The sequence below is a fragment of the Culex quinquefasciatus genome, chromosome 2, assembly GCF_015732765.1.
Source record: "Culex quinquefasciatus strain JHB chromosome 2, VPISU_Cqui_1.0_pri_paternal, whole genome shotgun sequence".
NCBI classification, from domain to species: Eukaryota; Metazoa; Arthropoda; class Insecta; order Diptera; family Culicidae; genus Culex; species Culex quinquefasciatus.
The window spans coordinates 185,193,760-185,214,922 of NC_051862.1; the positions used below are offsets into that span (position 1 = coordinate 185,193,760).

At 39.1% G+C, this 21,163-nt stretch overlaps 3 protein-coding genes across 3 annotated transcripts in view; 1 reads left to right on the top strand and 2 right to left on the bottom strand.

Moving 5' to 3' along the window:
- LOC6031261 (protein mothers against dpp) overlaps positions 1–16,565 on the bottom strand; it is a 45,639-nt gene extending 29,074 nt beyond the window's left edge. The window contains exon 1 of the mRNA XM_038253198.1: positions 15,688–16,565. The gene's annotated coding sequence lies outside the window, so the exon portion shown is untranslated. The remainder of the gene's footprint in view (positions 1–15,687) is intronic.
- Positions 7,523–8,314, top strand: LOC119766878. The gene is made up of 2 exons (XM_038253200.1): positions 7,523–7,709; positions 7,777–8,314. Exons 1-2 carry the CDS (start codon positions 7,704–7,706, stop codon positions 8,230–8,232), a joined length of 462 nt encoding a protein of 153 aa, XP_038109128.1. The 5' UTR covers positions 7,523–7,703; the 3' UTR covers positions 8,233–8,314.
- A 1,984-nt stretch (positions 16,566–18,549) lies between the features above and the next one.
- Positions 18,550–20,169, bottom strand: LOC6031259 (polycomb protein eed-B). The gene is given in 4 exon segments (XM_001842037.2): positions 18,550–19,307; positions 19,310–19,710; positions 19,780–19,913; positions 19,970–20,169. Coding segments are annotated over 4 exon segments (1,266 nt in total). The 5' UTR covers positions 20,045–20,169; the 3' UTR covers positions 18,550–18,651.
- Positions 20,170–21,163: the final 994 nt, after the last annotated feature.

A 21,163-nucleotide genomic window follows, 5' to 3' on the forward strand; every position in this document is an offset into this window, starting at 1 on the left:
TCAGCGAGAACCACGCGAGCATCGCGTTACATGGTAACTTCCATCGAGAAATGCAGTAGCTACAGAGGGTTCATGTTCCTTGTTATTATGTAGATCCAAAGGAACCTCGATTAAGCGTACGCCAAATTGAATCTACTCGTGCAGTCTCTCGAGCACCCTTGATTGATCTGGACAGATTCAACTGTAAGAAGCGCGCGCGTACTCCTGCGATCGCTTGTTGTGGGTCAGCTTTGGGATAATGTCTTATCTCAAGAGTGTCCGACTGCATCATCTATTTTGGACACAAATTCTAGTGTGTTTCTGCTATTTGACTTAATCAATCGTCAACCAATTATTATAACTTATTGAAATACTGTTTTGATATTTTCGATATTCTCAGAATTAATATTTCAACAAAGTCATTTCCGTCCGCCAATTCCCGAGTCAATATTTGTTTTTGCAAGCGCGCTTTGCCTTACAAAATCGTACACACGGTCTCGTTATCTCGATAAATCATGTATCGCAAATGAGTAGGTACCTCCAACAAAATCAAGCCTGCCCTCATAAAAACCGCGCGCGCACCACGCACTAGACCTCCGCACAATCCGTATACCATGTAACGACACTTCCAGTGAAGAATTACAGTTATCTGGCGCAGAAATCTGCGGTAAAACCTAGTTTTACAATCTGGTAACAACAATCTCCTCGCTCGCTGCACCTCCCCCTAGCGCGCAGCCCTCAATTGATCTCGAAGGTCCACTTATCTTGTCTGTATCGGTGCAACAAGACAAGGGAGAAGGAGGGAAAGGGTCAGTTGCAGCAGATGGACTGGACACTAGAGATGGCGCCACACTACCCCCCTCCTCCCGCTTCACAACTCAACTCGGAAAAGTCGTTTATCCACGACTCGCACACGCGACGGCAGCTTATGATTATCCGGCTCAAAATCAAGTCATCGAACGCGTGTGCGCGCAAGCATGAGGTACTTTAATGTGCACCCGATATGAGAGATGTTTACAAGAGCATAATTATCGCTTAAATGTATCGCATTAGACTGCGACGGCGTTGTTCCCAGTTGGACCAGTTCCCCGCCCGATGCAACGTTGTTGCTTTTTTTGTGGCCCAGAATTCTGCGAGCGATCGCGCGGAGCGGAGGCAGAACTGGATCTGGTCTCTGCCTACATTGCAGTGGCCCCTCCTCTGCCCTGTCCCTCAGCCCTGTAGGCTTGCCCATGTATGGTAGCTCCCTTATTTTAACCCGATGCGATGGAGTAATAAAAATAATAAATAATATATGTGCTGCGAGCAAATCGGTTTGGGGATTGGAGAAAATGTGGACCAAAGACCAAATTTGGACCATCATGAGGTATCCAAATTAGTTTCGATTAGAATTGCATCAATATGTGATGATTTAATGATGCATGATAGATTTGAAATATTTTATACGTAAATAAGTTCAAAAGTGACTAACCAACAGAAAGTCCAATAAAAACTATTTTTTCCTTCACGCACAGTCGGAAAATACGTTTTTTTTTTGGTTTCAATGATATGCTGCTCGAAATGGTGGTGATGTGGAAATTTAGTGTCAAAGGGACTTTTATATAAAATTCTTGATTTGATGCCGCATTGAAGATTCCGTATTATACAAAATTGCAATAAATAATCTAAAACAAACTAATCGCGGCACATTTCTGATGAGTTAAATTTTATAAAATTCTACAGAATTTTCATCAGTTGAATTAACGATCACATCTCAGTTCAGGGTTTACTGGGATTTTAGAAATTTGAATACAGTCCAGACTCGATGATCCGAAGGTTTGTATGGGCTTCGGATAATCGAATCACAAGCAAAAAAATCGTATTTATTTTCCTTTTTGACATAAAATTAGAATCCTGTGACCCCATTTTAGTCAATTTAAATAGTTAATTGCCTATTGAATAATAAAATGCAATTTTTCAATACTCCGTCACCGCCTAAATGGCCGCCATATTGGATTTTAAAAATCTTAATCATTTAAGCTCAACAATGAGAAAAAAAATTGTTCTGATCCTGGTTGTAATTAATATTTTGCAACAAAATGGTATGATACAGCAAAATCAACTTTAACAATTATTGAGGATCAATAAATTGCTTGACTACTAGTAAAAAATCGTATTACTCTAAGAAGATATATTATTTTGCTAGTTTGATAAATTGTACAACAAATTTGTGGTATTTTTTTTTTGTGAGATATACTATTTTTGCATAAAATTAAATTAACAGTGAATAAAATGAATCTAATCTACACAGACATATAATTGCTCTAAAACTTGCCTCAGAGCAGTTCTCTCAGATTTCGGTCATTAGATTTTTTTTTTTGTATTTTTTAATCCGACTGAAACTTTTTTGGTGCCTTCGATGTGCCCAAAGAAGCCATTTTGAATCATTAGTTTGTCCATATAATTTTCCATACAAATTTGGCAGCTGGCCATACAAAAATGATGTATGAAAATTCAAAAATCTGTATCTTTTGAAAGATTTTTTTTATCGATTTGGTGTCTTGGGCAAAGTTGTAGGTATGGATATGGACTACACTGGAAAAAATGATACACGGTAAAAATTTTTTGGTGATTTTTTATTTAATTTTTTGTCACTAAAACTTGATTTGCAAAAAAAAACACTATTTTTATTTTTATTTTTTTTTATTTGTTTTAGAAGACATCTAATGCCAACTTTTCAGAAATTTCCAGGTTGTGCAAAAAATCTTTGAGCGAGTTATGAATTTTTGAATCAATACAGATTTTTTCAAAAAATTGAAAAATTGGTCGCAAAAATTTTTCAACTTCATTTTTCGATGTAAAATCAAATTTGCAATCAAAAAGTACTTTAGTGAAATTTTGATAAAGTGCACCGTTTTCAAGTTAAATCCATTTTTAGGTGACTTTATTGAAAATAGTCGAAGTTTTTCATTTTTAAAATAAGTGCACATATTTGCCCACATTCAAAAAGTGACAAACAAACATTCAATATTACGCCCTTTTAAAATGTTAGTCTTGGTTTAATTTTTTTTTTTTAATATTGTTTTCGAAAAGATCGGAAAATTTCACGAATGATTCATATTTTAACATTGAAAATCGGACCATTAGTTGCTGAGATATCGACATTAGAAAATGGTGTGTTGTTTGGGTAAGACTTAGAAAACATCAATTTTCCTGTTTTTAAACCTTTGCATGGCAATATCTCAGCAACTAAGGGTCGTATCAACAAAGTTCAAAAGTGCAAAATATAGAGAATTTTTTCAGCTTTTCAAAAATATTTTTTTCAAAGGTGGGCAAACATGTGCACTAATTTAAAAAAATGAAAAACTGCGCCTACTTTCAAAAAAGTCACCAAAAACATGGATTTAACTTGAAAACGATGCAATTTGCAATCAAAAAGTACTTTAGTGCAATTTTGATATTACTCCATGATTTTTTTTTTTTTTTTTTCATCTCACAGCTATGGTCACTGAGACAAATTTAAAAGCAATTTTATTGGTACGATTTGAAAGACAGCGTAAAAAATAAGCAAATTTATAATATTTTCTCAAAGTTGCATGATTTTGTACAAGCATTCAAGCCATTTATTGATCCTCACACTCATTTTGGACATTAAAGTTGCTGTCCTATACAATTATGATGCAAAATATTAATCAGAAACAGGATCAGAATAATTTTCGCTAAATTTAAAATTTCCCTGGAATTCCCAGGATTTCCCGGGAAAGTTGTTGAAAATTTCCCGTTTTCCGGGAATTTTGTAACCCTAGGAAATTGGACGCTCTAGTTTCAGCTCTTGAACAGAATAGTAAGGCATTGAATTTGCCTTAAAAAGCGTTGGTCTAAAAAAATCACAATACGCAGATTTTAAATATTTTGAGCGAGTATTTGAAATATGTTAGCATTCTTTGGACACATTTCATATCTTATGAAGTATGTTTCATGGTTTTAGCTTAATCATCGAATTCGGTTAAACATTTTTGATATCTCAAAAAAAAATTGATATTCAACGTAAATTTACATCACGGTTTCCTTTTTTTCTAAAAGGCTGAATTATTTATGAAAGTTTATGTAATATTACACCCAGTAACATGTAGCCCATAAGTGAATCAAAATAAGTTATCATTTTGGCATATTTTTAACTATATTTTCAAAAAAAAACATTACTTAATCCACCTCTAGGTGGTTGATGCCTTCCTTACATAAATCCTTGAAGGCTGGACAGTCCTCAAATTTTGAATATACAGTCGACTCTCTGGTTGTCAATATCCAAGGGACCGTCGAGGAAGAGAATCATCGGTTTACAAAACGATGCAAAATGAAGACTCGATTGAAAATATTTTTTTCTTGATACCTAGCTATGAGAGAGAATCATGGCAACGTCCATCAAACAAAAACAAACTAATGTCAAACACCCTTCAAAGCTTCGTTTCGTCAAGAAAAATGTCTATGGAAGCCATGAGAAAGTGAAATTATTGACAACCGGAAGAAATTTTTAAAGCAAACAGAATCCAAGGGACCGTCGAGGAAAAGATCCTTCAAGCAAGGGAAAATATCGAGGAATAAAGATAATTGAAGTATGCAGATTGAAGGGACTGAAGAATTCATCGATAGATGGAGAATTATTGATATCGAGAAGATCGACAGCCAGAGAGTCGACTGTATTTTCAAACAGAATCCTTCCTTGACTTGACAAAAATTACACACTACAAGTTATCGTATCCAATAAAGCAACAAATTACAATTACAATTAAAAAGCTGACGTAAAAAGTTATCATGTAACAACAATCAAACGTATGTTTGCCTTGACACAAGCCCGCAAAAAAAGTGCTCATAACTTTTGAAAGGGTTATCAGATCTTCAATGTTTTGAATGGTCTTTCAATTATCTCACCCGGACATAATTTTAATTAAAATATCCGGCCTCAATAAAGTGTATAAATATTAACTGTTATTGATACTTTTTTTTGAGGCCGGATATTTTGTGCTCATAACTTTTGATAGGGTTATGAGATCTTCGATATTTTAGGTTTAAAAAAAAATCCAAGGAATTTTCCAGGAAACGAGACATTAGTTTTTTTTTAATCTCTGGAATTCTCGGGATATATATTCCCGGGACGGGAAATTGAACGCGCTCGTAATATTACATAAAAAGAGGAAATACTACTACTTCCAATTTACAGATAACACATTTACCCAATTTTTTACTGTTTTAAAAATGTTCAGGTCTAATAAATTGCTCAAACTTCGCATTCCACTTTCGGACTGTCGACATTTAAAAAAAAGGTTTCTGTAGAAGCCTAAAAACATACATTTTTTTGCAAATATTGATAGATCATCTTGATCCTTATACCAAAACCTTTAACAGTAGCACAAAATACAATGTTTCGTAATGTTGTTTACTTCAAAAAAACAATGCAAAAAAATCATGTTTCTCATTCACAGAAAAAAATCAATTCCCGTAATCGTGAATTAAGTTCACGAATGTGAGATCCACGAAAGAATTTATTCATGAGTATGGTGCATTTGCACCATAAACGTGAATATATTCCTTCGTGGTTCTCATAATCGTGAACAGACTTCACGGTTTCGAGAATTGTTTTTTTTTTCTGTGTTTGAAAAAAAAAATCAAAGACTGCGACAACCCTACCGCAACTGTCCCACAATTCACGTGAGCCAAGCAAATTGCATTATTTAATGACTTAATTTGCCCACCACCACCACCTGAATCGCCATCACCGTCTGTAACCTACTCCCGTCCACTACCCCCAAAGTGACAATCCTTAATCTACAAAGCTGAGTGAGTAGACAGACATCCTCACAGTGCTGAACTCAAAAGAAGAGGGCCTGTTCCGAGCCGTCCAACTGCTGACTGATGGATGCTGCTGCTGCTGCCTATGAACTGTCACTCTCTCTCTGTACATCTGATGCAGTGCAACGACGACGAACGTACACCGAAGGTTTAAAAATAGTCAGAGTTCAATTAAATTTATCACACAACACTTAGTGCTGCGTGTTACGGTCGACGACGATCAAGTCTCGAACACAGATAGGTAGAACACAGGAGATTCTGACATGAACAACTGTCCACTTCAGTGCGGGAAACTTACACGGTCAAAAAATGGGAATCCATGGTGAACGACAACTCTTCAGCGTAGGATGCTAATTGGATCTTCTCTCGCTTTTTGTTTCTCGCAAATCCGTCACCGAGCGTGATATCAGCTGCTCCTCGTCTTACGTAACCACAATCTCTCGAATCCTACGAACCGCGATTCCGAGCAAACAATTGGTACAACCCCTTAACAACGCACTCGTCACGGCGTTCTAATGGATGGCGTTCAACGGACGACCCCCTAATTGATCCATCAGCGAGCGAAGCCACGACCTCCAACCGCGCGCGGACACACAACAAAAAAAAAACGCTTCCAGGCTGTAAATCACCCGAATCCGGTCGCGAGTCGATCGATTACCGTTCAACCGAGAAAAAGAGTGAGTGATCTTGGCTGGGAAATTCGCGCGACTGTACGCGACCACACACTCGACTCGACGATCCACCGACGATGATCGAAATTCGTCCAATCTGCTCGTTTGGGCTGCCTTTAGTGAGATGGGCTAAAACTAGTCTCGATGCATTGAGACGCAGAAGGAGACGGTGGTGGTGGTGGTAGAATGCAGCAAACGGATTGAATGGGGTTCCAAAGTCCGAGATTTGATGCAGGACGAAGCTACTCGGGGGCTAGTAGGTGTGAAGCTTCAAGTGTCACATGATGTCTTATACCTTTTCTTGTGTCGTTGTTATTAATACAAGGGTTCCCAGAAGAGCTTCATGATAAACTATGATTTTAAAGGAGGGGCGTTATACATTCTGTAACATTTTTCAGAGTGGACGAATCACTTCGCACTCTTCGGCAAAGTTGTTCGCTGGGACACGAACTGAAAACTCGTGTAAAAAATCCAAAATCGTTAAAAGACTCATACAAATGCGACAAAGTAGCACAATCTCGACGAACTTCTTTGAAGTGTTTACCGTTGTTTAATTGGCAACGAATCGGACACGCTTCCGATCCGTGTTCGATAACGGTGTCCTATACGGTGATTCAACGAAATATACCGATGCACTCCAAAAATAAAACATCGCTCCTTCGCTACGTTACTTGCTTGTAATTATGAATGAACCAAGCTTCTTTAAAGTACCCACGAGTATCACTGACACCGGACAACGTTCTTATCAAATGTTTACTGTCCAGAACGCGCACACGGATCGATCGAACTTGCCAACAAGTGAAGAAGAAAGGGCGTTTCGGTCTAGTTTCCCTCGCAGCGCACAAACAGCTGATCAAATCACGCCCCGAGGGAACCGTGTTTACACCGTCGGGGTTCCGTACTGCGAGTATGTCACCACAAACGCGTTTGCTGGAATTTACTGATAACCGATGCCGCGATGTTTATTGCGTAACGGACACTCTCATCGAGGAATGTCGTTGCGCTACCGCCTTTGCTGTGGGCAAATGATTTGCCGTAAATCATTACATAAAAATGGCAATGTCACGGCTAGGGCCAACCTGCAAAAGTGGAACCAGTCTTTGTAGCTTCGAAATCCCAAAATTTTATAGGTATAAAAGTTGTGGGTGAGCCATCCAAATCAGTACATAACATCAGCGCACTTCAGCTAGTTAGCATCCAAAGCCCAACCACCAAAAATCAACAATCATGAAGGTAATTTCGAAACAAAACTAGAACTTTTTAGTTGGACTAATTCTAATAACACAATTCCCCCCAACAGTTCTCCACCATCGCCACGGTCTTCGCCGTCGTCCTCTGTGTGGCCAGCTTTGCCGAAGCAAAGCCAACGTTCATCACCAAGAAGATCATCAAAAAGTACGTCGTGCCCCGAGTCCTGTCCGGCGAATGGAAGCTCCCCAGTCTGTACATCCCGTACCCACTGTCTCTGTGGTTGGCAGGTGCCGAGACGGCCAGCCCACCGGTCTACCAGTCCCTCCCAGAGGACGAAGTCCTCATCGACAACTCCACGCCAGTTGAAATCCCGAACAGCAAGGAGTTCAACGCCGTTCAACCCGTTCCCCAGCAGCAACAGCAACTGCCCATCGAGATGGAGGTTCGCGGACCAGTCTACATTGCCGAGACGCCCGCCGTCCGGCATATCGCTCCGCTGCCCCAGGGATACACCGAAGATGTGCACATCCAGAACGTGCAACCGGCGCCGGGAACGGTAGCCTAAGGTGTTATGAACAGTTTGTGTTTAAATCGAGACTGAAGTAGTTGAAGTATTTTTGTGTAATAAAGTGGAAAAAGTATCATATTATTTCAGTATTCGTCAAGTTGACATTCCGAAAAAAAAAAAACAATCTAGATTGTTGGTGGTAGGGAGAGAGGGGGTAATATGCACCCCCTAAGGGAAAACTGTGATTTCTCAACCATAACATCAATTCTGTGGAAGAACTTTGTTAGATGTTCTAAAACAAGTATTATTCTTTGTCACCCATGTGTAAAAAGTCTTGAAAACACCTCAAAATTGTTGAAAAATGCAGATTTCTAAAAATATTTTTAATTCATTCCAAACAATCATGCGGGGCAAAATGCACCACAACAATGGGTCAAAATGCACGGGGTAAAAGAAGTTTTCACTAGTTACCACTAGATGACACCGCAGTTTTTACAAAGGAGCATCACAGCGGTGCATTTTGCCCCGACCATGCTTATTACATAAAATTCAGTTAAAAATACATTTTTTAATTTTTTTGGACTCATCTATCTATAGAATAATGAAAATTGTGGTAAAAACTGTACAAACAAACACTTACAATGCAATAAAATTAGATCAAAACACAACATTTTAAAGTTTTGCAAATAACTTTGGCTGTTTTTATCCTACCATGCTCAAACTTTTCTATGATTTTTTCCCCGAAAAAATCTTCGTAATATCGAGAAATGCTGGGGATGCATTTTGCCTCGGGGGTGCATATTACCCCCTCTCCCCCTACATTTTTTTCCCCAATTTTGTATATCAAAAACATAGCTTCATTTATTAGAGATTTTGTTTTGCTAACTTTGTTGTGTGAATAGCCCAAGATGTTGAATAAAAAGAGTCATAAGTAAATCATAAGATATTTTTTTTTTCAAATCATTATTATTTATTTATTTTGTTTGGATAAAATCTTGCCTCTACCTACATTCCCTTAGTAAAAAAAACAATTTTGCATAATTATTTTTTCTATGCAAGTCTCCATACGATTTGCTGGCAGCTCATACAAAATAGATACGTGAATATATGAAAATCTGTATCTTGAAATGGGATTTTTTTATCGATTTGGTGTCTTCGACAATGTTGTAGAATATAATTAGGATAAGGATAGGATAATATAATGCAGAAACAATAATTACAAAAATAGACATCCTTTGAATCAAAGTGGTGCAAAATCTTGTTTCAGAGATATGAATTTTTGAAAACAAAAGTGATTTTTGAAGAATATCGACAGAGGTCAGGAAAATTTTAAATTTGCTGTTGAGGAATACTTGACCGATTTTTTTAAGTGCACTGCTTTGGAGTTATTGTCACTTTTAGAATATGAATTTCAGAAATTCATTTTTTTTTGTTTTATAAAAAAAAACTTAAACAAATTATTTAAAAAATAGAAAAGATATCTTATAATCCCTCTCTGAGACTTTGAAAAACGGACAATAACTTTCTGAGACACAGCCTCACGAAAAATTCGAATCGATTATTTTTTTTTGTTACCTAATTAGCCTTTAATCAACTGACGGTATCTCGAAAACCATTGGATCGATTTTCAATGTTAACTAATAAAACTTTTGTGAAATGTTCTGATATCTTATTTACCAAAATACAGAGTTATTTCTTGAAATAAACTTTATGTTTTTATCTATTTTAAATTTTAACTGAAAACAATTTAAAAGCGTATTTGTTTGCAAGCTTGTTTTTTTCGCAAAAGAAATTATTCGTTGTAACCTAGATTTTGAAAAATATAACACCTTCAATGAGTTCATAATGAAGAGGGTCTAAGAGATTTTTCAAGAAGGTTTTTTTTTTAAGGGGTTAAACAATTCAAGAGAATTAGACCGAAAATTTTATTTTAAAAATGGTTTTACTTGACTTTATTTTCTCGTATCTTTAGCTGTTTATGGATGTAATTCTATTTCCATCTAGATTGAAGATTCTCACCATATAAACAAATAAAAAATGTGCGAAGCATTTGACTATTGGTATTAGTTGTAGGTATGGATAAGGACAACACTAAAAAAAATGATACACGGTAAAAAAAAATTAGTGACTTTCAATTTCATTCTTGATCCCTAATTTTTTTAATTAGCTGAATAGCTGCGACTATTTTCAAAAAAAAATACCTAAAAATGGCTTTAACTTGAAAACGGTGCACTTTATCAAAATTTCACTGATTTAGTGACTTTAAGTACTTTTTGATTGCAAATTCGATTTTTGCGACCAATATTTCGATATTTTGAAAAAAATCAGTATTGATTCAAAAAATCATAACTCGGTCAAAGATTTTTTGCCCATTCTGGAAATTTCTGAAAAGTTGGCATTTATTTGTCCCCTAAAACATATCAGAAAATAGAAAATTATAAATAGTGTTTTTTTTTGCAAAAGTTAAATTAAAAATCACACAAAAATTACCTTGAATCATTTATTTTTCCTTGTAGTCCTACAACTTTGCCGAAGGCACCAAATCGATCAAAAAATTCCTTCAAAAGATACTGATTACTGAATTTTAGAGGTGGGCAAAATCGCTCTTTTTTAGGAGCCGCTCATTTTCGTTCGCTCATTAAAAAGAGCCGCTCTTTTGAACGGCTCTTTCGCTCTTTTTCAAAATTTGGATGAAAAGGTTTTTTAAGAATCGTGTGATTTTATAACACATTGGACTTTTATAATTTTATGATAAAAAATAATAAACTGAAAACGAGAAGATGCCCTTGAAAACCATAGGTCTTGGTGGTCTTCATGTCAAGATTTCTACTCGAACCAAAACATTCGAGTAACAGAATGGCAACCAAACTTAAATCTAGCATGCCGGAAAAATTGCTTGTAATTTTAAAATTGTATTAATTTCTACATGAATTGAAATAATGCTAATATTTTATTTGTAGAAAATATTTATTCTGTGAACTTTTTCTACATTCTGATTGAATCGATAAAATATTCAGTATTCAGTACATTTTTGGTAAGATTTTAACAAATCATTTACTTTTGGGATTAATTTTTATAAGCACTGACATTTTTGAAATTGCATTTCCAATTCTCAAAAACAAATTTAATACTATTTTTTTTTTTTTTTGAAAATTCAATAAATTATATTTATATAAAAAATCATGCCATCTTGAAACGGTTCTTTCAAAAGACCGGAGATAAAAAAAGAACCGCGGTTCTTTTTTGTGAGCCACGGTTCGTTCGTTCTTTCAGTGAACCGGCCCTTTGAGCGGCTCGTTCTTTTTTGCCCACCTCTACTGAATTTTGATACATCATTTTTGTATGAACATTTGCCAAGTATGGAAAATTATATGGACAAACGAATGATGCAAAATTGTTTCTTTGGGCATACCGAAGGCACCAAAAAAGTTTCAGCCTGAATAAAAAACACAAAAAAACGAATGACCGAAATCTCGGAGAATTGCTCAGTATATCCCATAAACTACTCTAAAATGATTATGAATTTTGAAATCAAATGTTGCGGCCAAAATGGCGGTGATAACACATTTAAAAAAAATCAATTTTCAATTTAAAAGGCAATCAAATATTCAAATTTGAGTAAAACCTGGTTACGGAACTCGAATTTCATGTAGAAAGTAATAATAAAAACACGAAATATTTTTTTTTTGTCATGATTCGATTATCCGAAGAACCATGCAAACCTTCGGATAATCGAGTAAAAAAATAAAGTTGCCCAAATTTAGTGTGCACAGCAATTTCTCAGTTTCTTTCCAAAGTTAGGAACGATTGGTTAAATCAATCTTTACAAAAACAAGATTTCGGAGCAAACATTTTTTGTAAAATTGATAAAGGAAATTGGTACTACCTCTGACCACATTTTCTTACAATTTATTCATTGCTAACCCTAAAATTAAAACCAGTTAAAATTCTTTCAAGAATTCTCTCATGTTCCCTTACAAGTTCAAGAATAACTAAAATAAAGAAAAATTGATGTTACAACTAATTAATTGGCCGCATTACAATCAATCAACTCACTTTTCATTAGATCTGACTATTTCAAACTTATTTGTCACAAAACTATTGATTTTATCACACTTTGAAAAATCATCCTTCAAGTTTTTTTTCTCCGTGGTGCCTGTGGTGCTCCATTTTGAAAAAAAGCCGTAAAATAAATCAAACAAGTAAAAATTTCAAATTCAGTGTGCAAGGGCTCTTAGGAAGGGTCCAACTGACTCCTGAACATTTTACTTGTTTGATCCAGAATATGAGCCCGATTGGACGAAAAATCGAGGAGCCCAAACCAAGTACATTTTCTATATAACTTTGTTTAAGGAAATAACACTTTTTAGTGATCGAAGAAATAGAGAAAAAAATCTTTACCATAAGCATTTTAGAGTCTTCAAATTGCATGCAAAATGCTGGATGGCCTTGGCGACATGCAGGTGAGTTAGGCGCCCATTTCTTCTTTCATAACTTGAAAATGGCAATGTCACAGCTAGGGCCAACCTTCATTGGTCGAACCGGTCTCCGTAGCTTTGAACTCACTTCATACAGGTATAAAAGTTGTGGGTGAACCATCCAAATCAGTACACAACATCAACGCACTTCAGCTAGCAAGCATCCAAAGTCCAACCACCAAAAATCTGCAATCATGAAGGTAATTTCGAAACAAAACTAGAACTTTTTAGTTGAACTAATTCTAATAACGTTATTCCCATATAGTTCTCAATCGCCACGGTCTTCGCCGTCGTCCTCTGTGTGGCCAGCTTTGCCGAAGCAAAGCCAACGCTCATCACCAAGAAGATCCTCAAGAAGTACGTCGTGCCCCGAGTCCTGTCCGGCGAGTGGAAGTTCCCCAGCCTGTACGTCCCGTACCCACTGTCCCTGTGGTTGGCAGGTGCCGAAACGGCCAACTCCCCCACCGTTGTGTACCACTCCCTGCCGGAGGACGAAATCGAAACCGTCAAGGACTTCAACGCTGCCGCCACTGCTCAGCTCCAGCAGCAGCAAATCCAGCACCAGCCCCAGCTACCCAACGAGATCGATGTCCGCGGACCGATCTACATCGCGGAGACGCCCGCCGTCCGGCATGTCGCTCCGCCGCCCCAGGGATACACCGAAGATGTGCACACCGTGAACGTGCAGCCGGCGCCGGGAACGACGGTGGCGTAGGAGTGCGAAGTGAACTTAGAAGTCTCGATACAGTTGTGTTATTTATGTAGTTTTTGTATAAATAAAATGACAAGTTAGCATAACCATTTGTCTAAGTATCTAATGATACTTAAATTTTTTCAGTAAAATTTTGACAAGTTCTTATTCAACTCGACTCTTTCTGATATCAATGAAACTTTGAATCCTGTGTATGGAATATGGAGAGAGTTGCACTTAACCCTCTACTGCCCAAATTTTTTTTTCGAAAATTTTTATTTTTCCCGTGTTCAGGAGGTCATTTTGAGCAACTTTTGTTCTAAGAAAAACTTTACTTCTCTTGTTTTATGGTTTTTTTGGTTCATTTTTAGTATTTTAATTTGCATTTATCTTGTTTAGTTTATGTTTGTTTTTGGTAGTATTTGGCCTACTCTACCACCTCCTATCATTACATTTTGCCTATTTTATTCCTTCATGTTTTTACAGTAACTTTTTCAATTTTTTGCACTGCCGTTCTACGCATAATTGTCCCATGTTCAAAAAAGGGCACCTGAGAAAAACGCGATTGAAATTTTCCGATCGATTTCTGTGTTTCTACGCATAATTGTCCCGTTGGTCGCTATTCGCCCTATATGTCCCTTATTACCCCGGTTAACATTTTATCACCCTTATTTGTAATCCTCTTGCAGGTATACAGGTAAGCAAGATGAAATGCTTCGTTAATCTCATGATTTTGTGATAGAAAATAATTGATGGGACAATGATGCGTAGAAGTTCAACGATGGGACAAACAGACTTGGTGTTGTTTTCAATGATTTTCTGAACAAAGTATTAGATTTTATGTGTTTTTCTGAAAGTATACGTAAAACTAAGCTTAAAAATGATAAAAAGTCAGAATCGTCCAAAAATGACATGGGACAATTATGCGTAGAACGGCAGTGCATGTTTTTCACATTTTCTGCTATAAAATGGAACCATTATCATTTAAATTGTAAATAAATGCGTAGAGGCATAGTCTAGGGCACTAGAAAAATTACTGCATACTTCTTTTTACTGAAAATATAGGAAATGTTAGTAAAAAACACAGCCAAAGTTGACCCCTAAAAAAAATACATTTTTAAAAACATTGGCAAAGTCACATAAAACAAGTCAAACTTCCAACCCTAAAATTTTCCAAAATTTTAAAAGTTCTTCTTTTCAACGTACCTATTCGAAAATCTGTAACTTTTGGAGGAATTTTCTAATCAACTTGGTGACTTCGGCAAAATTTTAAGTATTCATGAGGACTGTTAAGATAGTTTCATAATTTTCTTTTTCTTTTTTCACAAAAAACTAATTTTCCCAAAATTTTGGTTATCTAAGTCAAAGGTTAGAAAATTCCTCCAACAGTTACAGATTTTCGAATACTATTTTTTATGGACAGGTGCCAAAATTGTATGGAGGCTTGTATGATTAAACCAATGACACAGAATGGCTTCTTTGGTCATAGGAAAGGCCCGCACAAAGTTTGAGTCAAATAAAAATAATACAAATAAAATTCATTTCTGTTTGGGTAGAAAATTGCTCAAGAGGAGAATTTTTTTCATTTTATTTATCTAAGCCATTGCGGTTTATGGACCATCAAATTCAAACTATTTTTTTATCAAACTTTTTTTTACGTGTTAAATTCATGGAATCAACATGTATGATCTATATGGTGTCTTTGACATAGTTGTTCAACTAAGGTATCAGCAGGATTGGGATGATAAAAATAATTCAAGTTTATGTATTATTATTATTTTTGTTTACATTGTGTTTTCTAATAATACTATATAAACTAGTAAAAAACGAATTTTATTTATTTGCCAAAATAACAATGTTACATCTTGTGTGATTGACTGGTTTAGAAAGATTTGGTGTTCATTGCAACTACCTATCAATCATGCCGAATCATCTATTGCAATTACCTAAATCGAAAAGAACGTATTTCTTTGCACAAGACCAGCAAGATCTACAAATTTGCCAACATGTTGAAATTGGACACGGCAAAGACCTTTCAGAGATCGCACATCTCTGAACTTTGATCACCATCCTTCCGCGTACACAACAATTTTCAAGCACAATATCATCTGTGTTTCAAAATGATTCACTTCTTTTCCGCTGAATTTACGATGAATAATAATTTCGAGTGCTTCCTGTGAGCTGCCCACCACCCTCTTTCGCCACTATCATGGGCGAATTAAAAAAAGAGAAACTTTAAAGGGACGCCCATCCCTGGACTGTTGACCAACAACCCCTTCCCCGGTCGCAGGACTCTGAGCAGTGTGTGTTTATCGTTTTTTCCAGGAACTCGCGATTACTCACCTGAACCTTTCCGCGCGGGTTGTGCAAACTCAACAGCGGTGTGTTACAGTGTCACTGTAGCCGACGGTGACGGTGGTGAATGTGTGTGTTGGTTTTCTTTTGAAGGCTGCTGCTGAGAAATGGTGGCCTCCTGTAGAATGTGGCGAATGTATCGTCGTGGGTTGAATCCGCCTTCCGTCTGCCCCCCCTCCTTTCTTCACTGGGGAACCGTCCACTTGCTCTCGAAGCTTTTTCCTGGGGCACTAATTTTGCGAACCGATTGTCGGGTTTCTTATGTTATCCTGGCACGACACTCTCACAATTGCGTTCCGGAACCGCACTTTATTCGCACCCCCGGGGGAAGAACCAACAGAATCCGTTTCGGTAGCGTCTGCGGCTGACAAAAATTTCACACTTTTGAGCTGCTGCTGCTGCTGCTGTTTGCTGATTTTGCTTCTGCCAGAACCAAACACACACAATCGCGCAACCTCCACACAAAAAAAACTCCCCCCGCAGCAGAATCAACCCCAAGTGTCAAAGTGAGACAGCAGCAACAATCTGCGGCCGTGACGTCAAACGTCAAAATCACGCAATTTCACGCACACCACCACCGGCCGAGATTCACGCGAACCTCTTTCCGGCGTCCACAAAAAAAAACAACAAGAGAAAGAACAATCTAAGGCGGCGCGGCGACAGCAAGTCTGGATCGAGTTTTGGGCCACTTTCGGGCCCGATCCGGAGCAACGCACGGGCGGACGCGACGGCCGGGGGTTTCACGCGAGCGATTCCACCGGAACGGAAACAGTTTGGGGCACTTTGCAGCGAACGGGAACGGGATTCGACGAGGACCGGACGGAGCACCGCAACCAGCGCGCACGTAAATGCAGGGAAACGCACACGCACACACTGGCACGCGATTGGCGCAAAGTGACTGCCGGTCGGAAGGTTGAACGGATGGAGGGGCGTGGCTGTGTTGGTGGTCAAGATAACCATTTTGGGCTGATGAATCGTGTTACATCAAGTCGACGAGATCCCGCAGGATGGCATCTAAATCTACGCAGGCGACTTCAATGCGAAGAAAGATTCTAACATCGCAGATATTTCCATCGATCAGTAATCAAAATCATCCGGGATTCGGGCGATGGAAGAAAGGAGTAGACCACTTCTACATCATTCAGTGGAAAAGGAGCCTACTTTATGAACGAAATAAGCGGGGAACTACGAGTAGCGCATGTCGTACGACGTGAAACGTCTATCGAAGAATGAGGTACACAAGAACGCAAGCTTGTCAATAAACATCAAGCAACAGTTTTCGGAGATTCCTGAATGCACTGCCGATGAGAAGTGGAAGTGCATTGTGGAAGCCTTTATCGCCATCCGCGAAAATACTATGCTGCGAACTCAGATGGAGGGACGGATTTCGGATTTCTCCTAGGAGAAAATGGAGGAGAGAATGCAGACCAAGGACATTTGCCATTGTTTGTGGTAGGACGGGAATGGCGAATGCACGTATATGTATAGAAACTAGCACGAGAATGGCTAAGGCACGTGCCCGCCAAGAGTACGCGAATCTGGAAAAGACTGTAAAACGCTCCTGTATGTAGGCGTATAAGAAAGCCTAGGCCTAAGTGGATTCCCTTGTCAACGAGGAAAGAAAGCTGTCAGCAACGATGACATCCTACATAACATCTCGCGATGTGATGCTACAAAGCATACCTTCTCGCATTCCAGCGAAGGACACATCGATACCTCTGTGCTCTATTATGCTAACTTAGCTTAGCTTAGCTGGGTTGACCGTACTCTAGCCGAGCATAAAGCTCGCAAAAGCTAGGTTGGCGCCGATAAGGAAAATAAATGCGTCAGGAATGTGCCGAATGACACATTACCACTCATTTGTCCTTTTGGTCGACTCCTCACGATCAACGGGGGAAGTGGGGAGGGATGTGATGATTGGATACCCTATAGAGATGCCTAAGAACTTAGACGACCTCCAAGATATCCGGATTTGGAAGGGAATGATGGGATACTTCACCGACGAATGAAGTAATGTGCATTGGTTGGGTAATTTAATAAAAAATATTGTGCAGTAAAATAATTAGGGACAAAACTAGAACGCTCTCACCAAAAACAGCTGCGTAAGTTCCGATGGTTAGGTCCTCTGCGTTGACAATTCTTGAGTAACGCTGTTGTCCAAAAAAGGATCCGTCATCCACACACCACCGACGTCGCTGGCATCCTAAGAGTTGTGTAAATGGAACTTGATCCACAGGAACGCTCCAAACGACGAATAAGAAATAAAAAAAAAACAAGAAAGCACAGAAGCATCGAAATGTGAACTACCGAAAAGATAGTCCAAGTTCAGTATCAGCCGCCAAACACGGGGTATGTACATCAACCAGGTGACCTTCAGCGCATACGCTGAGTGAGATTGAAGAAGTCATGAGGTTTATGTAGTCTGGAGAATCAAAGCCATCTGAACCTAAAAATATTTATCCATTCGAACATTATAGAGAGTATGCGAAGTTCACATAGTCGTGACAAGAACAAGTCAGCTAGATCCAGGAATCTCTTCATCTTGATTTTTTCAATTATTAAAAAGCATCTCAAAGACTTCGACTTTGCCGATTATATTGTGCTGATCACGCAGAGATCAAACGTCTAGGCACGTGATATTCAGGCTTCAGAGTATGTTACCCAGAGAGAAGAGTCCGTAGAAAAACAATTTGATTTTTTGGCTTTTTAAGGTTTGCTGGTAGCAGGTGATAACAGTCCAGATATGGATGCAATTCTGATGTTCGTAAAGCTATTTTATGGCACTGTTCATTAGATCTGTCAAGAGATTTGTTCAAATAAATGCTTTCAAGTAAAACAAGGTTTTATTAATCTAAAAATAATATATATTAGCAACGCATGTTCCCTTAAAAAAAAGTACCATAAATACAATTGTTAAAATGGAACGATCTGTGCGGTACAAGCTAGCCCTGCTTAACCCTGCGAGACTTTATCCCAGCGCCAGACCGTTCCATCGTCGCACACGCAAATCAGCATGTCTCCGTTGCGCGAAAACGACGTCTGCCGGATGGCGGTCGTACACTTCGGGTGGAACAGCTGGCTACAGCGCGGATGCACCGGATCGTCCGTGTCCAGCTCCCAGATGTAGGTTTTCCCAATTTGGTTGCCCAGGGCGAGGTACTTCTGCCAGTAGTCGAGCGAGAACCGGATGAACCAAATGTCGCAGTCCTTGTACTCGAGTGTGCTCAACACCGTGGTGGTCGTTTCGTTGCCTTTGGTTTCTACCTCATCGATTTTGCCGGCCTTCCAGCAGACGATGGAATTCTCGCAAGACTTGGACAGGACGTAATCGCCCATCCATCTGACGCAGTCCACATAGTTGCGGTGGATGTCGCGGGTTGAGAACACCGGAAAGTGCTCGTTGACCGACGGGAATGAAAGTGTGCTGAAATTGTAACTGCTGCGGATGGCGTCCTTCATGGTGTCCGTGTCGAGGCGCCACATCTTCAGTGAGTGGTCCATTCCGCAGGACATGATCCGCGTTCCGAGGATGTCAAAGTCTGCGCTCAGCACCTCGTCGCGATGACCTTCGACGCCACCGAAGACCGCTATGCAGACGTCGGTTTTGTGTTCCACAGTCGCAACGAGTGGTCCTTACTGGCCGACAGCAACAGATAATACTCCTTCGGGTGGAACTTGACCTCGTTGATGGCGTGCCCATGGGCAATGTAATGCTTGTAGGCGTTCAGCGAGGCCGGACTAAACACGCGAATTACACCCCGCAGACCAGCTGCGGCAAGAATCGGGCGACCCGTTTCGGCCTCGTGAGACCACGCGCAGGTGTAGAATATCTCGTCGACATCCGGATCCGAGTAGCACTGCAACAGCTTCAGATCTCCGTTCTCCTGGCACTGGTAGATCGATACGCGATTGCTTCCAACGGCCGCAAACACCGGAAGTTCGCCCTTCTTCAGATTATGGTTAAACTGACATCCAAACAGCGGCTGGCCGTGGTCCTCCTTCACGTAACTCCTGCGAAAAGTCAACAACCCAGAGTAAATTAAATCATCCCCATCAAAATTTACTTGTAGAAAAACTCACGCAAACTTGTACAGTGGCCGGGTCGTTTTGGGCACCTTCTTCTTCTGTCGCCTGCGCTTCTTCCGGTTTGGGTGGGACTCGCTGCCGTTGGAGGTGTTGTCCGTGCAGGTACTGCCGATGCTGGACGTTTCGTGCTGTGAAAGGCAAAAGCATTAAAACCAGACGGGCCGAATTAACACCAGCAACTTACGGTATCCTCGTCGTCTTCGTCGGACAGTTCCCGGCTGGGCTGGTTCACGGCTTCGTCCTTGGTCGCTAGCTTCATGTTTGAGGAAATTGTGTCAATTTTATAAAAGAAATCAGTGAAAATGCACGCCGAAGCACATGAAATCGAAATCCACCGGAGATTCTGGCGGTTCGCGGTTTGTAAACAGAAAAGTGAGCGGTAAATTTGACAGTGGCGAAAAGTTTTGAAAACAGAGCTGGGAGGCATCGGCGCTGTCAAGTTGAAATTACACGCTCATCTACGCTGCACTGATGTTGGGTTATTTTTACTCAAATTTATCCAAATTAAAGCGGTATACGCACTTCGGAAGGAACCGGTCAAGAAAAAAATCAAAAGAGTTATCTACGTGCGCATGTATTGCGTGTACGTACACGAAAAAGATTGAGGTTAAATTTTGTACCAGCCAGTCATGCAATTTGCACGGAACCCGTTCTGCGTTCGTTCTCGTTCTTCAGTGTGAACTGAACCCACAGCGCAGGAGCCATTGGTTTTCGTTCCAAAAACAGAACGTCACTTTTTCGTGCCGTTCTCTTTCAACATTTGGAACGCGTTCTGTGAACCGCCTGTAGCCAAAGGTTCTCCATGGCGACAGTTTGACTTATATTGACAATCAGTAGACTGACTTTTATATATCTTGGTTAGATCGGTGGTAACATGAATGTTTGGTAATCAGAGAAAGTGAGTTCGAATCTTATTTTTTTGAATTATTTTTTTTATTTGGTGTTTAGTTGGGTAGTGAAACAACTTTTGGACTTAAATTATTATACCATTCAAGGGAAAATCCAGGTGGAGACAGGCTTGCCACACGTACAGATATTTTTGGCACAGACCAAACACTCAATCAAGTATAACTTTAAAGAAAATCATTTTTATCAAAAACTAAACAAGTAAAAAGATGCAAAAAATAGTGCAGTTTACAAAAACTACTCAAGTGTTTACTGTAAAAATAATTAGTTTGAGTGTGGCAACGCTGGGTGGAGAAGCTATGAAAACTAAAGCTAAATGATTTATATTCAAAAATGCATCTGAGGCTTTCAACTAAGAAACAGACGAAACCTTATGACCACCGTGGTTTTGAACAAATTTAAAGTTTAGGAAAAAAATGATTCGAACTACACCAAAAACAAAAACAAATCATTCGAATTCTTGAACTCACTA